The sequence below is a fragment of the Papaver somniferum genome, chromosome 10, assembly GCF_003573695.1.
Source record: "Papaver somniferum cultivar HN1 chromosome 10, ASM357369v1, whole genome shotgun sequence".
Lineage (NCBI taxonomy): Eukaryota > Viridiplantae > Streptophyta > Magnoliopsida > Ranunculales > Papaveraceae > Papaver > Papaver somniferum.
This window is the reverse complement of record NC_039367.1, coordinates 22,622,538-22,640,801: the sequence shown is the minus strand read 5'-3', so window position 1 is coordinate 22,640,801 and position 18,264 is coordinate 22,622,538. Positions and strand designations below refer to the sequence as shown.

The window sequence follows — 18,264 nt, the reverse complement described above, 5'->3', positions numbered from 1 at the left end:
ATGTTGCAAGCTAAAAACACTAATTTTGATGGTCCACCCCTAGCACTCCCGACCGTAGATATGATGCTAAAAGAATCCGAGCTTAACAAACAAGCTAAAAAATTTCACTATGGTCTCGCTTGATCACTGAACCTTGTCGTTCTGCGCACATGGCTGTAATGAGAGCTGCTAGGGAAGCTGATACTTAACTTTCTTATTATGCTAGTGTAAGGTTGGCTCTCTGATCTATTGCTGAAGCTTGTCATGGAGGTATAATAAAGAGCACGTGGGCTAGTGCTGATGGTATTAAGGTTAGCAAGGAGGAGGTTGAATTCTCCAAGGGGGTGCATCAGACGAGAACAATGTATTATCACTTTGGTTCTACGATTTGAACTTGTTGTTGGTAACTGATGGGGATAATGGGAGATACTTCACCAAGAAGAGCTGTGTGGAAGGATTCCCGGTGGAGACGCTGGATACTGCAGGATCTGGTGATGCTTTGTTGGTTCATTCCTTTGTGCTCCTGCTGAGGATTATAGGGTTCTGCTGAATGACAAACGCAGACTGAGAAAAGCTCTGACAGTGGTAATGCGTCTCATTTTACACAGATTATGTGCTTTCGAATACAATTCAAAGAGAAGCTTCAAGTGGTAATAGAAAAACTAAATCTAAAATTAAAGGGAAGATTTAAAAGTTCTCAAAAACACAGATTGAATTGGACCTTTTCATGATAATTTGCAAACGGTCCGGAGATACTTCACTCATCAAGAGATTGATAAAATTCTGAATAGCAGGCCTGCGATCAACCATGAAGATAAAATTATGTGGTCTCTCACTCACTCTGGAAAGTTCTCGGTGAATTCCAATTATGAAGCTATCTGAAAAGTTAACAACAACAACTATGTTCATCTGGAACAAGATTCTAAATTCTGGCTTCAACTTCGGCACACTAAGGTTCCTTAATATGGAACTGTTCCATGATATTCTTCCATTCTGTCAAAGAATAGCTAGGCATGTCAATCTCCAGAGTATCACTTGTAGCAGATGAGAATGTTGAATACATGCTCTTTCACTGCAAGTTTGCTAGAGATCTGTGGAACTCCATCCATCTCCCCTGAGAGTTCTAACAAAGTCAGAGATGGATTGACTGGATGAAAAGCTGGTGTCAGAGTAGCAGTAACAAATCCTTTTACAAGTTTGATAAGCTTAACCTTATAATTGATAACAAGATGTGAGCTCATCTTTTGATAACAACAAAATAAATCATATAAGTCTTAAAAACAGAATTTTCAGATTCTGTGAAGATAACAATATCTGCATCATTAGCCAAGATAGCACAGCTTCAGCAATGAACACTAGAAATAGTCAGAATCTAAGATGTCGAATCACCTGGAACTCTCCCCCATCAGACTGTCCTAAGATGAATATTGATGTTTCGATTTTACCTAATTGTAATATTACAGGCTTGGCTCTACTCCTAAGAGATTTTACAGGTAGATTGGTCAAGGCATGGACGTTGGTAGAGAGGGTTAGATATGTGGAGCAAGCTGAAGCAATGGTCATGCTAAAAGTTCTAATGGATAGTCCAGAGACAGCTTCAGAAGGTCATAGTAGAAGGTGATAATAAAAGTGTTAGCATTGTTTGTGATCAGCTTAGCACAAGATGGGAAGACCACAATATTACTCTTGACTGTAGGTCTCTAGTTCAGTGTCTAGGAAGTAGTGTTGTTGTTTGTTTTAAGCATAGAGATGGCAATCAAGCAGCTGATAAGCTCTGCAATTAATGCCAGATGTAACTCCTGTAGTAAGGTTTGGAGAGATCAGCTCCCTAGTAGTGTCAGAAGTCAGGTAGAAGAAGATAGAATCCTCATGTAATCTGTTTGCCTCTGGCTTTTAATGAGTCCTTTGGTTTTTCTTTCAAAAATAATAATAAAGAAGCCATAATTTGCAAACAAACTTAGAAGGGCATGCTCAATAGAAGGTGCAAGACAATTTGCAAGTAAATAAATTAAGACACGGCTTAAACTCTAGAAAGGATAGGAGCTACAGCATGGTAAACAAACACATCCTTTCAAAATAATGCAAATTGGAATCTAACTGACCCAGAGTTAAACTGATATAACTGAGGATGTAGGCATGCAATATGTGGATAACTACAATTATAATAAAACTTATCCATCTGTAAGAAGATGGGAAAATCCTAGCAGAATTGAGCTTTCCAGTACAGATCGAAAATAAGCATTATCTGAAGATAAACTTGGTTACAGTTAACAACAGGGTTGAAACGTAAATCATGACACACTATCACACAGAACTCTGCATACTTGACTCTATTGTTCTTACTGAACTATTGATGAATGATGACAAACTTTAGTGTTGTCTACTGTTCAAGCTTCCAATTCTGTGATATAAAAGAGATTAATTCTTAAGATAACATGTCAAGGTCCAAATTTTGATCGCCAAATTATCTATTGCTAAGAAGTAAGAGCAAGTAGACTGCCACATGTATACAACCGGAAAGCTCTCCTCCACAATCTTGCTTCCATATACTTACTCGACTCCAATTAATAAGAACAGGACAAGTTACTAAAGCCTGCATCACATCCTACAGTCGCAACTAGATCAAGTAGGCGACAAATTACACATTAACAAAATATAGCTTATCCAAAACAAAAAACAAACTTCTGCTATAAAATTGAGAGTGGTAAGACAAAATAGACTAACAGTCCGCTTTATTTAATACTCATTAAGATAATGTGAAAAAATTTATGCAATCTCAAGTTAAAACCCATAAAAATGTATATAATGACATGAATATAACTTCAAAAGGTCAGCAAAGATTACCAGTTATTACGTGTATCCAGGGATCTCAACTTGCTAACTCCTTCGTCGGCAAAGGACAGCTTTATGTGTCCTCAACTTCAGCTGACCCCATAATTTTTGTATCTTCTTCTCCTAATTCTTTCAACGAAACTAAGGTGTTCTTGTGAGGAAATATTTGAATGATTAGACGAAAATCCACAAGCTTTTTCGAGCTTGCAGTTAATGCATCATAAACGCCGAGAGAGGCACAATTGAAACATAAGAGACCACCACTCTTGGTAAAAGCTAATGGTCTTCTTTCCGGAAGCCGAAATACTTTACTCCAACACAATGGTTCTTGTCCCGCCTGCTCTTTCATGTCACGTTTATCGTTCTTGTCATCCAGTAGCCATACATCAAAACATGGGCCTTCTTCGATGTCAAAGTTACTTTCTACAGCAATATATAAAACCACACCCAAATCCCCTAGCGTATAATCATACCACGTACTGTATGGACTCAAAGGAGGTGGTGAAAGATACTCACTAAACTTCTCCTTAATCAAATCAAAGACCAAAATCCTTCCTCTATGTTTATCCATCCAATGCAGGGCTCCATTCACATAGACACCAACTCCTTCATTTACTTTGGTAAATTTGGTATCCAACCTCCCAACACTTCTCCACCCATTACCATTGCCAACAGTATACACCCCAACCAAAAGAACATTAAGGTCTGTCTTTAACTTGTACATTTCAACAACTTTATACTCATGAGTTGAAGTAAGGAAACCAAATCCGGTCAAATAATGAATATACCCATCATCATCAAAATCTCTATGAATTTTGGGAAGCATAACATATTCTTTTGTGACAGGGTTACACAGACAAGCAGTATAATCTTCCAACCCATAAAGACAAACTAAACCATTAAATGAACCAAGAAGAATATATGAAGATGTAAATGGAGGGGTTAAATTGACTCTTTTAATACAATCAATAGGTTTCTCATTTTCGTCAATATACTCAAAGTAGTGGAGCTGTTGATTCTCACCTCTGATAAGAAAACTTTCATCGGTGTGTTGGAGACGGCTTAAATGCATTTGAGAGAAGCATGGATGACGAGAAATAAGATTTTTCCATGATTTAGAAACTAATCTGCAGGGTAGAATGGATTCTGTAGGTAGACGAGTTAAGATGTCGACTAAAATATCTGCTGGGAGATCGTTCAAATTCCCCATTAATCAATCTGAGTGAAGAATTTTAAGCAGCAGTAATAAATCTTAGGGTTCGAAAAATTTGGGAATATTGATATGTATGTCTTTGTACCCAACAGCTCGAAATTCTTATTAATTCCACCCCCAATCTGTTGTTAAAGTTAGTACCTTACCATCCGATGAGGGGGAATTGGTCTGGTTAATAGGTGTATCCGGACGTATATGACTAGGGTGGATTTTGTAAACTGAACTTTCTTTTTTTTTCTTTTTTCTTTTCTTTTTTTTGGTACACTGGATCACCAGGAAGAGAACTAAGCCACAAAATTCTCGTCTTCAACAAGCATCGACATACAAGAAGGAGGTGTGGAAGAAAGCCACCGCATATTAGAATGGTGAACAAAAGCGAACTTAGCCAGAGAACGGAACAATGTTCCCATCTCTTTTGATAAAAATAAAATTGACTTTTGCCAGTTTCTTAGCTAGGACTCTGATTTGAATGAAGAGATCATTTAGTCTCCATACTATACCTGCCCATTAACCAACATGACCTTTTTACCTTTTTTGCGTCACTCTCAATGATAACTCTCTGTCATCCCACTAAGACTGCCTCTGTAGCTAACAAAACGGCCATTGTTTCGGTTTCAACAGGACTTTGAACATTCTGGAAACCAGTACCACTGCCTACAAAACTGGTTTGAGCATCTCTGGACAGCCCAGCCAAATTCGAAGTCTTCATAAGTAGCGTTCACATTTAGTTTAATCCAATTACCATCAGGTGGTCTCCATTTAGCGGCCACTTTCTTAGGATGAACATTCAGATTATGAGTCTCTTCTTTAGGGGAACACAGATGCTATAGGAAAACCATGAATTGGCTTCTTTAATAATACCTGGTAATGGTATAGAGTGATTTTTGTTGTTGAAGACTTTGTCATTTCTATTTTTTCATAAAGCCCAAAGTAAACAACTGCCCTTTCGGAACGTTTCAAAATTTCCTTTCTCCCACAGCCAACTAGCAATAATTTGTCTTGTCTTCAAAACAGCGTATTTGTCACTCCTGCAACCCATCAGGGATCCGAAAAAAGTAGTAGCAGCTATTGTTAGAGCACTGCTCGGTCAAAATCACAAGCGTTGCTATTTCAAGCTTGCTTGTCAAGTTTATTTCATAAAAACTATATACTTAATTTCTAGTCTACTTGTAGCTATGTCTCAGATTAGGATAGAATGTATAATTGAGTTTTAGACTTCATGGCGTTCACCAATTGAAGACGAAGATATACTGAGGAGCTTGGAGGAACTTCATCAACAAAAGGTACGTGGAGACTAAAACATATTTATCACTTAGAAGTCTATTCTATTCTATCTTCTAATGATACCGAGTCGTATAGCTATATAGACTTTTACATTATACACATTTGATATTTCGAGCCGAGTTTATCTCGCTTATCTTTTTCTCGAAATATGTGTTGGAAGCTTTTTGCTTTAACTATGTTCATCGTATTCTTGACAAGTTTAGTTGGAAACAATCTATTTGTTGGAAACTAAATATTAAGTCAAAAGATGATCATGTGAAAATTACCTTGAACATCTTAAATGATTTATGTGAGACAGTTGTTTGATGTTAGCTTGGGAAGTTTCGTATTGATCATTCGATCACTTGAAAATTACTTGAAGCTAATGGTATGTGTGAGATTACCTTTATCGTCTTCTAAGGATGCTTCAATGATTGAAATGAGAGTTTAGAACAATTACCTAATGTCTGGAGGCAACACGGTATGCATACCTAGTATGCGAACTATTTTGTGACGTTTCAGGTCCGGAACTATTGTTTGCATACCTATTATGCGAACGGGTTCACCTGAGAAAGTCCAAAACTCTTGTTTGTGTACCTAGTATGCGAACGGGTTTACCAAAGTTGGGTCCGGGACGGTTTGTTCGCGATCGGGTTTGCGAAAGGCTTGACTAAGCCAAGGTCTGAAGCTGTTGTTCGCGTACCTGGTTGGCGAACTCAGCGGTTAAGTTCTATAAACGGTTATGTATGATTTTCATACTTATGAACTAAAACATTTATGAATTAAGGAATGAATCTTTGCAAACTGTGGCTTAATGTTCATGAATTGATTCTTGTATAAGTACTTTTTACGATAACGAATCAATCCAGTTTTGTTTCAATTTGTTCATAATTAGATTCATTTAAAACAATCAATAGCTTAGTAAGAAAGCATTCAATATTCACCGTTAGATGAAAACTCGATTGATGATTCAAGCTAAGACTGCTTAGAATTTAAGCAATTAATCTCCACCTTTAGATGGTCTTAGATTGTTACACACAAATGAAATATTCTTATATTTAGATATGGGTAACTGTAGCTAAACGTGTATATTGAGTTGGTTCAATAACAGTTAACCGAAGTCTGCCGTATGAACACTTTTAACTTAACCATATTTGTCTAACACTTATAGATCAAATATGATGATCAATCAATCATGAAAGATAATCAAATGAATCTAATTATGAACAAATTGAAACAAAACCAGATTGATTCATTATCGTACAAAGTACTTATACAAGAATCAATTCGTGAACATTATAGCCACGGTTTGCAAAGATCGCATTCCTTATTATATAAATGTTTATGTTCATGTTCATAACCTATTTTATAACTTTAACCTTCAAGTATGCAAACGGGTATGCATACTTGAAATACCCGGACCAAGATTGTGTTTCGCCATTACGCAAACGGGTACGTGAACTTTCAATCCCAGCATAAGTTCTCGCACATGAACCTGTACTCAGTACGCAAACGGGTACGGATACTTAGGTTCCAGGATTTCTCAAACCAACAGGTACGCAAACGGGTGCGCATACTATGGTTCCCGGACATGGATTACATATGTGCAACAGTGCACAACATGACATATCCAATAATTGTTAAGTGTTCTAAAGTCTTATTTAAATCATTAAAACTTTCTTAGAGGATGACAATAGTCGTTTTCACACACTGTTAGCATCAAAGTAATTTTCAAGATATTGAAATAATCATAACGAAACATTCCAAGACTACATCAAATGATTGTATCAGACAAACCACGTAAGATGTTACTCGGCAGTTTTCACATGATATAAGATGAACTTGGTCGAAGCGAAAGCTTGCCAATACATATTTCGAGAAATATGTAAGCGAGATAAACTCAGCTCGAAATCTCAAATGTCTATATAGAAAACTATACCGTAGTACGACTTATGTCTCAATATAGGAGATAGAGTAGAAATAGACTTTCCAAGTGATAGATGAGTTTCAGTTTCCACATAGATTTTATCGATGAAGTTCCACAAGGTCCCCTTAGTAGTTATTCGTCTTCAAATGATGAATGACGTGAAGTCTAAGCTCAACTACACAATCTATGCCCTAGTCCGAGACATCTATAAATAGGCTAGAAATCAAGACTTATAGTTTTGATCACTAACATTGACAAACATGCTTGAGATAGCAACGTATGCGAGTTCGACCGAGCAGTGCTCTAACAAGATCTAGGCCGGTTGATTCGGCCGGAGAAGTTGGACATCCGAGATCATTTTACGGCAATGATGTGTTGCCGCTAACATAAATTGGGGTTTTTGAGCCGCGCAAACAACCTACTTTGAGCGATCGGTTCGTGGCTCTGAATGCAAGCTGGGAGGATTCCGATTGGTTAAAGCATGAGTAGGCCCGCCGGTGTATACCACAGAGCTTGTTCGGACGTGTCAGGAGTCTGCTAAGCTTGCTAAATCAGCCGGCCAAATCGCGTGGCCCTGATCATTTTTAAGACTGGCATGGACAGTCTAGATTCTACTTCTTAAGGAATTAAGTGTGTCAACCAGCCAAATTCTACTTTTAATTAAAAGTGTAGGCTGTGCATTTAAAGCAATTTGATTGGTCGGTAGGAAAGAGTGGTCGGCATGAAGCAATATGGGGTATGGCCGGTCGACCATGGGAAGCGCCAGCTAGGGAAAACCGGTCGACCAAGCGGCGTGGCCGCGCCCCTTTTTGCTGCTGCCTTTATTTGCCCCAGTTTCTCTTTATTTCTTGTTTTCCAACTTTTGGTAGGATTTGCTCCTACTAGTTCCATGATGAACTAATTTCCTAGTTATCCTAGGTTTAGTTTCGACCAATAAGGATCAAGATATTGTGCAGACCGAAAAAAACCAACTTTTGTAAATTGATTTAAGGTTATAAAAATTGTATTTTGATAGCTGACATAAAATTAATCAATTTTGGTGAATTTTGTATGTTGATACAAAATCACTAATTTTATTCTCAAAAGGCAGCGCAGTTTGCGCCTTCTGATTGAGTACTTTTATGCACGTCTTAATCCTGACACTTAGGGAAACTCATGCTGCTCAGCTGCGAACGAACATTACTTGTCATATCATGTCAATGTTAAGAGTTCATCTGACAACATAGCATAGGGAAATACTCAGGAAGCCATGCATCCGTAAGTAATGTGGATGGAAGATTAATAAAATGTACAGAATACTCGGGATTGTTGCTACATGCACCAATATTATTCTAAAAAAAAATCATCAGTTTTAAACTACATAATTCATGTGTAAGCCTGGAGGTATAGACACTCATCAGCTTCTTGGAAGCTCTACTTATTTACAGAAAGCAAGCATACAAAATACAGGGTTTTACATTTTTAGCCCTGAACTAAAAACCACCATCAATATTAAGTCCCCTGCTTAGTACGTAACATTAACATTGTTGCGGGGTAAGTATTAGATGGTGAGAGTCAAGAAATAATATTATCAAGTCGAGTTGCATAAATATTACCGGAGAAGTGGCAGTTGTCTTGAATTCGAAACAACGAGTCGAGTCGTCATATAACGATTATCCTTTTCAAGTATACTTCACGCCAGCGAGAACGGCCGGCCTGGGTCTTAAGTTAGGCTGGCTAAGAGAATTTTTCGTTTGAATATGTGAGAGTCTTATCTCATCTTTGATTAGGATTTCAACAAGAAACACGATTCGGCCGGCGTTGAATCCCCATCCATCGGATAAGTTCTATTTCAATCGTTCAACCACCGCTTTTGCAGAGCATATACATATGCAGGCAAAATCTGGTCATTCTTCTAGATTTGTAGCAGAGATTCTTCAATATTCATTCATTATGTCATACAAGAGGGAGTCATCTTCTACTCACCAAGACTTTTCAACCAAACGCAAACGTCTTGTATGTAGAGTAAGATTTAACTGTCTCTTGAGTTTCGAAGTAGTAGTTCTTCTTCTCTTTTTTTATTTTTTTTAACCTGAACATCGTTCTTTCAGAGCAGATGAAGTGTTAAATATCGTGATAACTCCCCTGTTATGATCCTTCGAGTCAAGAAGATCATACTGGTATATTTTCTCACTCGTGAATGGGAGTTTGTTTGCCATGGCCGGGAGATAATCATTTTTTTATAGATACCATTCTAGAACATGCATGATAGTGGTTGATGACGACGATCTTGCTACTCCTCTTCCTTCAAGCTCAAACACGCCTACTGTTGCAGATCTGTAAGATGCTGATTTGGGTATCTCCTCCTGATAGACACATTTTTGTGTCTAAATTGTCCTCAGTGTCTCTGTTGCTAGTGCTTGATTTTGTACTTATTATGGTGTTTTTATGTTTGTGTAGGTGTTTTTGGAGAAATACACTTGTGTGGAAAAAGTTGCTCAAAAAGTGCTATTTAGACCCCTGGAGGACATTTGCTATATGGACCCCAGATTTGGCTAAAGGGCACCCAAGGTTATGCGTAGCCCAAATTCATCCTCAACAACCAAATTTTTCCTCAGCACCCATCTTCTATTCGCACCCCAGAACAGGATAGGGGCACTTCATCTTCAACATTTCAAAACTGAATTTTGGCGGGAAAATAAAAACAGAATTGTGTGATTTTTCGATCGATATTTGAAGGAGTTCTGGGTCGATTAAAGGGCTGAAATTTGTTGGGTAATTGTGATATGTCCCAACAAAACTATCATGAGTAATTTAATTGGCTAAATTTGGCTAGATAATTCACGAGAAGAAAACATGAGAGTTTATTCTCGGAAGAGGATATCACGGGATTTGTGCGAGCAACAGAGGAGTTTGCACGTGTTTGGAAGACCCTAACAACTATTTGGAGTGTGAAGGAGTTAAATATGGCAATTTGGAAGCTTCAGAACGCGTGTAGAGATCAAAAATCTGAATTATTTCCTAAACTGGCCGTGAAGAATAATGGAGAATTATATGAAGTTATTAGTGAGATTTTGCTGTTGCTGGGTTATAAATAGGTGTTGGAATATCATAGAAGGTTGACGGAGAGTTTGGGAGATTATAGAGCATCACAGAGTCGAGAAAATCAAGTTCCAGAAATATTTTTCTGCTGCTGCTCATCTGAAGAACGCGAAGAACAGACCATCCAAGACAGTCGTTTTTCAACACTGGAAACGACACACAGGCGAGGGTCGAGAATCAGCGACAGTACTATGTTCTATCGTTCTTTTCAGTTTGTAACACTTATAACTGTTGCAAACCCGGTTTTTAATAGTTTTCTCCATTTCATCTTTGTAAACACCCTTTGAGCAATAAAAATGAATCTTGAGTGTGTTTCCAACATGATGATGAGCTAATTCTCCCACAACCAAGGCAATGAGGAAGCTATTCACGCATGAACAATGGGTAACTATTTCATTTTCTCTAATTTTTAATTATAATTCACTCAATCACTGCTCTTGCAGAGTTTTTAAATGTTTACATAATTTTCTTAATTATTTGTGATTCAATTTGATAGATTATACTTTGTTTAATCAATTGATAGTCTATGCTTGGGGAATACAATTAATTATTGAGAATATGTTTGATTAATTGTGAATTAAGAAATAAGGGACTTAAAAGATAATTAGAGTTTTGGATTATTTTCCATAATTTATTCATGTGTGATAGTGGAATCAGTGTCTTGGTTATTCCTAATAATCTTGAATTAAGTTTTGTTTGTTTTTAAATTTCATTAAATCTAAAATATTTGCTTTCACAAGTCTCAACGAACCTATTACTACTACAACAACTTGAAATCACATCACCTCCTATGAGTACCCCAATGCAGGCTTGCCTTTTGACATTCGCATGAAGTGTTTGTCTTCTAGTTACCGGACCGTTGGTCAGTTCCTAGTATGGAAGGAATTTTTTCCTATGTACACAAATATATGGAGAAGGTATGGCCACAGTTCTACTAGGGACGTGGCAATGCTCTTCTTCTTTGGTTACCACAGTGAACTGTCTTCTACCCATGGTTGCAGAGATGGAAGGTATTTCCATTCGTGATGTTGCTGAATCAACTGTTGAAAAGTGGGAAAGTATGGTATCTACTTGTGAATCCATGAAGTTCAATGTGATCTAGCTCCGGCAGTGCCTTGATATTATCAAAATCGATCGAGCTGGCATCATTGCTACTGTCGCTCCTGCTATAAAGGCTATCTTGGAAGAGGAAAAAGCTTTGGCTGCTGAATCAGAGAGAGTGGAGTAGGCGATCCAAAACTTAAAGAGCAGGACTGAAAGGTATCAGGATAGGCTGAAGATAATGTTTTCAATAGACTACAACTTGCAAGATGGTCTTCTCTGAGTTATTTTTCTTCAGTCATTATATTGCTCTCTATGTTTTCTTTGTTTTGTTGAATAAGTTGGTATGAGAATGTTTGATTGTCTCTTTCTCTTTTGAATATTGTTTTTGGAAAATGAATCATATTGAATTTCGGTGAGCAACGAAGTTTACATCAATAATTCTAGTAGGAATTTTAGGTAACTAGAGAGAAATGCCTGATTTATCGTGCTACGAGGCTATGAGGGACGGAAAAATGAATAGGTGTAATATGCCTTGAGCCATTTTCCATTTATGACTCCCTCCAATTTTCCTCAATCTTCTTTGATGATCTTGTAGTACTTGTTGTTATAAGCTTTTGGTGATCACATAGGGACCTTCCCATTTTGGGTAAAACTTTGGTGCGGACATGTCTTGTTGAATATGCTTGGTTGTCTTTAGTACGAGATCTCCTGTTTAAAAAATTCGAGGTTATACAGTTTTGTCATGCCCTGGAAATCCTCTTCCTGTACGTCTGAGCGTGCTCTTCCTCCTTAATCCTCCTGGAATCCAGAGTGTCTAATCCTGCTATTCTGGAGCTTGATGATTCGGTCTCATTCCGTTGGAATCCACTCGCCGATGCAATTCTATCTGATGGGATCTTGATCTTTTCTAGGAGAATGTCATCAGCGCCATAGACAAGTGAACAAGGAGAGACTCCAGTAGAGCTCCTAGGTGATGTCCGATACGCCCGTAGCGCCATAGGAATTGTTCGTGCCATGTTCTCGGGTTGTCATGCACTGTTCAACTGAGGATTCTTACTAAAGTTTTGTTGGTGCTTTCGACTTATTCGTTCCCATGAGGGTCGTAAGGAGTAGAGAATATTTGCATAACTCTGTATTCTTCAAGTAGCTCTCGCACCTGCTTGTTAGAGAAGGAAGTACCATTATCAGTAATGATGTTCTTAGGGACACCAAACCGACAAACGATGTATTCCTTGATGAATGCATCAATAATCACTCCAATGGTTCCTCTAAGAGGAATAGATTCAACCCATTTGGTAAAGTATTCTGCTGCAGTTATGATATACTCGTGCTTCTTTGACGACGGGGGATTGATTTTCCCGATAATATCAAGTTCCCAACTATAGAAAGGCCACAGACTGTTTACTAAATGAAGAGGGGTGTAAGGTGTGTGGATGAGATTCCAGCGCATTTGACATTCGTGGCATCTTTGAACAAACGACGTTGTATCATCTTCCATAGTTGGCCAGTAGTATCTTTCATGCACTTGGAGAAAAAACTTTTTCTTTTCTTGGCGTTCACCTTCATATGTATCTTTCAACATAGTTTGGATTTTAGACCTTGCCAAACATCGCAACAGGTCTCCTCCAAATATTTTGTGGTATAATATTCCCTCATGGAATATGAATCTCTTTACTAGTTACTTTATCTTGACTGCATCTCTTTTATTAGCAGGCAGTACACCATCACAGAGATAGTTGATCTATGGTTCACACCAGTCCCCATCATAGTTGACGGTCAGAATCTCCAACTGATGCGGTGGTGTTTGACAATTGGAGCAAGACCCTTAGAGCATTCGAAATTGGGTCTACATATCCGGCCAGTAGTATCTGATGCGTTGAAGACGTCAGTAAAGAGTCACTACTAGCCCACAGATTTCACCATGAACACGTTTAAGTTACAGCTGTACTTCTTCATCCCCAAGACATCTTGACAGGGATCCGTCTGAGTTTCTGTGGTACAATACTCCATGGAGCATGAAGAAGTTTTTTAGGGTTTTAAAACTAACATTTCCTTGAGAAAGAGAACTGTTAATTTCTTCAATGATCAGAGTTCTCCAATCGTTGGTTTCATCATCTTTGGGTTGTGAAAGCCACGTCGATGCTATATTTTGTCTCAACGTCACTTCTAACCCTTCAAATTGCAATTTCGAAGTTAATGTAGCCAGGAAATAGGTGTGCTTGTTGTTATTGCGGCCGACGTGAACTATGGTTGCGTCAGCAAAGTAGTTTAATAATCTTCGTGCTTCAGCTCTATAAGGGGATAAGGTTACATCTTTGAGTCAGTATACTCAATTCATCTGATTGACCAGCAGCTTTGAGTCGCTTCTTACTTCTAGGTGTGCGACCGCTGCTTGTTTGGCTAGTGACAGTCCTATGAGGAAAGCTTCATATTCCGCTGAGTTGTCGGTGCACTGAAAGTCTAGCTTGAACGAATGCGAAAAAAAGTTCACCAGTTAGAGATATTAGAACCACACTGGCTCCTTCGGTGTTACAACTTGGGGTAGCAGAACTATCGAAATACAATCGCCAAACTTCCTCTTTGACAAAAGAGATTTCTGGAAAATCTCCAGGAAGGTTTTCATGCAGCACAGTAGTATATTCTCACGGGAATGCTGCTAGAAAGTCTGCTACTGCTTGCCCTTTAACATCTCTCGGAGGGGTGCACGTTATGTCGAGTTCCGACATTTAGAGAAGCCACTTAGATGGCCTGCCTATCAAGGCCGGTTTTGAGAGTAGGAACTTGACATGATCAGCTTTAGCTACTAGCACCACTTTGTTTGACAGCAGGTAGTGCCTGAATTTCTGAATAGCATGGACTAAGGATAAACATGCTCTTTCTACCTTACGGTATCTGAGTTCAGCGTCTCTCAAGGTACGACTGAAGTAGTATATGGGGTATTCAATCCCTTCGTCATCTTCTTGGGCAAGAAGGGATCCAACAGCATCATCACTGGAAGCAGTGTAGAGAAACAATGGCCTTCATTGTATGGGAGATTTCATAACAGCCGGTGACGATAATATTTTTTGAATTTTCCGAAAGGATTCTTGCTGCAGCGTGGTCCAAATGAAGCTTGATCCCTTTTTCAGCAAGGGGGTGAATGAAGCGATAAGTTGAGCTAAGCCATGTGTTTTGGGGTAAAAACTGTTTCTGCATTTTTTGGTAAATTTGGGTATGTTGATGAGAAACGAATTTAGACCTAAACAAATGCACTGCACGGGAGTACTTTAGATTCGAGAGATCAATCTGTATAATCCTGGCCTAAACCAAGAAATGGTCATTCCAGTCTTGTTTCGGTCACAAAGTGAAGTAGAAGGGTTGGTCTTAGGGAGGGAAGCAAAGAAGGTGTTGAGACCAGAATGGTTAATTCTGAAGATGTGGTTATTTTATGACTTGTATCAGAATATGAAACTGGCTTGCATAATGTAAGCTATCAGTTCTTTTGTGTTTCTGGATATTGTGTTGATAACACTTCTTTTGTTGTTGTTTTTAAAATAGGTTGGAAACCCATTTTATACAAGCCATAATTGAGCGCCCCTGATCTCAAAGGAAGTGGAGACAGTTGAGCAGTGGAGAAGTGGAATCGTGTGAAAGTGGTGATCGTCATGTTTCCGTTGTGAGGAAAAACTGGTCAGGATTACATCCACTACTCGCTTACTGCTTGTTAACCGTCCGCCCTTTCCTAAAACTTTTGTGTAATGTGCGTGTTTCACGCCGCACGCTGTAAACTGCCAGACCAATACCCCAGTGAGCATCCCCCAATTTGTGACATGTTTGATGTCTCGAGTATTTGCTGATTGGGTCTTGTGAGTAAGACATAATTATTCTAACTAATCACGCGCAAGCTAAGTGGCGAGTGGTCATGTTTTGACGAGCCAAATCATGAGACTGGATGTAAGAAATAGCGTGTGATGCCAATAAGCTAGTCTTGGTTGGTTATCTAAGATTTAACCTAGGCCAGTCAATTCTGCTGGCAAAATTGGACGGCCAAGATTGCACCTAATGGAAGGGATGGTCGTTGATTATGGCTACATGTTATTGGTGCCTGTTAATGGCATGGTGGCATAGCCACGCCTGTGGTATGATGGCATGGCCAAAGTTACGGCTTGGCGGCATGGCCAAGGCTAGGATTTGGCGTCGTGGCCAAAGTTAGGGCTTTGAGGCATGGCCAAGGCTAGGATTTGGCGTCGTGGCCAAAGTTAGGGCTTGGAAGCATGTGCAAGGCTAGGATTTGGCACCATGGCCAAATTTAGGGCTTGGTGGCATGTCCAAGGCTAGGATTTGGCGTCGTGACCAAAGTTAGGGCTTGACGGCATGGTCAAGGCTAGGATTTGGAGTCGTGGCCAAATTTAGGGCTTGACGGCATGGCCAAGACTAGGATTTGGCTATGTGACCAAAGTTAGGGCTTGGCGGCATTGCCAAGGCTAGGATTTGGCACCGCGGACAAAGTTAGGGTTTGGCGGCATGGCCAAGGCTAAGATTTGGCCCCGTGGCCAAAGTTAGCGCTTGGCAGTATGGGCAAGGCTTAGATTTTGCGTCGTGGCCAAAGTTAGAACTTGGCTCCGTGGCCAAGCTAGATTTTGGCGTTGTGGCCAAGCTAAGTTTTTGTGTCGTGGCGAGTTTGAAACAACCTGATTGATCGATGAAAAGGAGGGGGTCGGCTAGCATCATGGGGCCGACCATATTCTTAGTGCACGTGGCGTATTCAAAGCGACCTGATTGGTCGATAGGAAAGAGGGCCGGCCAAACATGGGGCGTGGCCACATCTCTAGTGCACGTGGCGTATTTAAAGCGACCTGATTGGTCGACAGGAAAGAGGGACATCAAGTATGGTCCTGGCCACATTCCATGTGCATGTGGCGCATTTAGAGCGACATGATTGGTCGATGGGAAAGAGGAGGGATGGCAAGCAACATGGGGCGTGTCCATCTGCAGGTGCCACCTGCTAGGGTGGACTGGCTATGGCATGGACATACCTCCTTTTTTGATGCTCCTACTTCCCGTGGCTCCTCTTTCAATTCTTGTTTTCTGATTTTGGGTATGATTTTGCTCCCACTAGTCCATGACGGATCAATTTCCTAGCTTGCCTAGGTTTAATTTCGACCAGCAGGGTCTGAGATACTGCGCAGGGCGTAAAAAACCTAATTTTGGAAAATTAATTAAGTTGATATTTGAATCTTGTGAATTATCACAAAATTGATTAAATTCGGTGAGTTCTGCGTGTAGACATAGAGGTCTTTTATTTTCAGAGAGCCGTTAGCGCGTCTTCTGACTGAATACTTTTATGCAGACCTTAATCTTGATACTTTGGGAAATTCATGCTACTCAGCTGCAGGTGAACACTAATTGTCATGTCATATCAATATTAGGGGTTCAACCGAGGAACATAGCACATAAAGTATTCAATGAGCCTTACACTAATGAATGTGCGTGATTGATCACAAGAGATTCAAGTTGTGGTGTCCAGGTGTTTATTGAAGATTAAAGAAGATTTGAAGACAAAGAAGGTTTCTTATTGGTTTCATATCTTTGGTGTGCACAAAACTTGATCGGATGGGATCCAACTATAATCGGTTTATTTTTGATATATTTGATTGATTAGTTGCATAGATCGACATCACTATATAGTATCTTGGTAGATCCTGTTAGAGCGATGCTCGGTCAAACTCGCAAGCGTTTTTATCTCAAGCTTGTTTGTCAAGTTTAGTTGCCAAAACTATAAGCCTTGATTTCTAGTCTACTTATAGCTAAGTCTTGGACTAGCATAGAAAGTGTAGTTGAGATCTAGACTCCACGGTGTTCATCATGCAAAGACGAAGTACTACTCAAGGAACTGGTGGAACTTCATCGACTAAAAGGTATGTGGAGACTTGAACTTATCTATCACTCAAAAGTCTATCTACTCTATCTCCTATCTTGAGACAAAAGTCGTATTACTATATATACTTCGATTATACACATTTGCCATTTCGAGCCGAGTTTATCTCGCTTATTTATTTCTCGAAATATGTGTTGGTAAGCTTTCGCTTTGGGCAAGTTCATATTTACAAATGACGAAAGTCATGTTGATTATTTCAATATCTTGAAAATCGCTTTGATGAAAACAATATGTGAATAACCTCTATTTAACATCCTTTAAGAATGTTTCAATGATTGAAATGAGAGTTTGGAATATATAACTTTGAATAGATATAAACATTGTATGTGAATTCATACTTGTGTAAGTCCAAAATCCTTGAACTAAAGTATGCGTACTTTACTGGTTCAGGATATCCGGAAGCTAAGTCTGCGTACTTGTACGCAAACTGCCGGAAGTTTACATCCCGTGAATTTCTGGTGGAGTTTGTGAACTGAAAACAAACTCAAACCGGATACTTAAGTATGTGTACCGGTATGCATACTTGAGTGGGTTATTTTCTAAAAAAATTTATTCGTGAATTAAGACATATATAAACTAAGGAATGCATATTTGCAAACCGTGGCTATAATGTTCATGAATCGATTCGAGCGAATCAAAATCGTTTTTGCTTCGATTGTGTCTTGTATACTTCTATGAGTTCTAAGCAGTTGAAAAACTTTCTAACTAGTTCTATTGAGTCATTTGAACAAGTTATCGTGAAGATGAATAAGGTGGATATGAAAGTGCTTATATGGCTAACCACTTGGTTAACTAGTGTTAAACTAACTACTTGTACACACTTAGTTACGGTTACACAAACCTAAATGAACGTGCTTTCATTTGTGTATAATAAGCTAAGTTCGATCTAACGGTTGAAAGATATTAGCTTGAATCTAATCAGATTTTCATCTGACGGTGAATATTGAATGCTTTGTTACCAGGGTAACTTAGATTGCAAATGAGTGTCCAAACCGAAATAAATACACT

The 18,264-nt window shown here is 39.0% G+C and overlaps 1 protein-coding gene across 4 annotated transcripts; it reads right to left on the bottom strand.

Moving 5' to 3' along the window:
- Positions 1-311: 311 nt before the first annotated feature.
- LOC113317421 (F-box protein At3g07870-like) lies at positions 312-4,436 on the bottom strand. 4 transcript variants are annotated; one of them, XM_026565541.1, is made up of 3 exons: positions 2,824-4,436; positions 701-775; positions 312-522 (listed from the first exon to the last, which is right to left on the bottom strand). In XM_026565541.1, the coding sequence occupies exon 1, from the start codon at positions 4,019-4,021 to the stop codon at positions 2,885-2,887; it is 1,137 nt and encodes a 378-aa protein (XP_026421326.1). In that variant the 5' UTR covers positions 4,022-4,436; the 3' UTR covers positions 312-522; positions 701-775; positions 2,824-2,884. The 4 variants fall into 4 exon arrangements, with proteins under 4 accessions (XP_026421326.1, XP_026421325.1, XP_026421324.1 ...); XM_026565540.1 differs by having other exon boundaries at positions 498-522; positions 701-1,126; XM_026565539.1 differs by having other exon boundaries at positions 498-522; positions 701-1,093.
- Between the last annotated feature and the right edge of the window lie 13,828 nt (positions 4,437-18,264).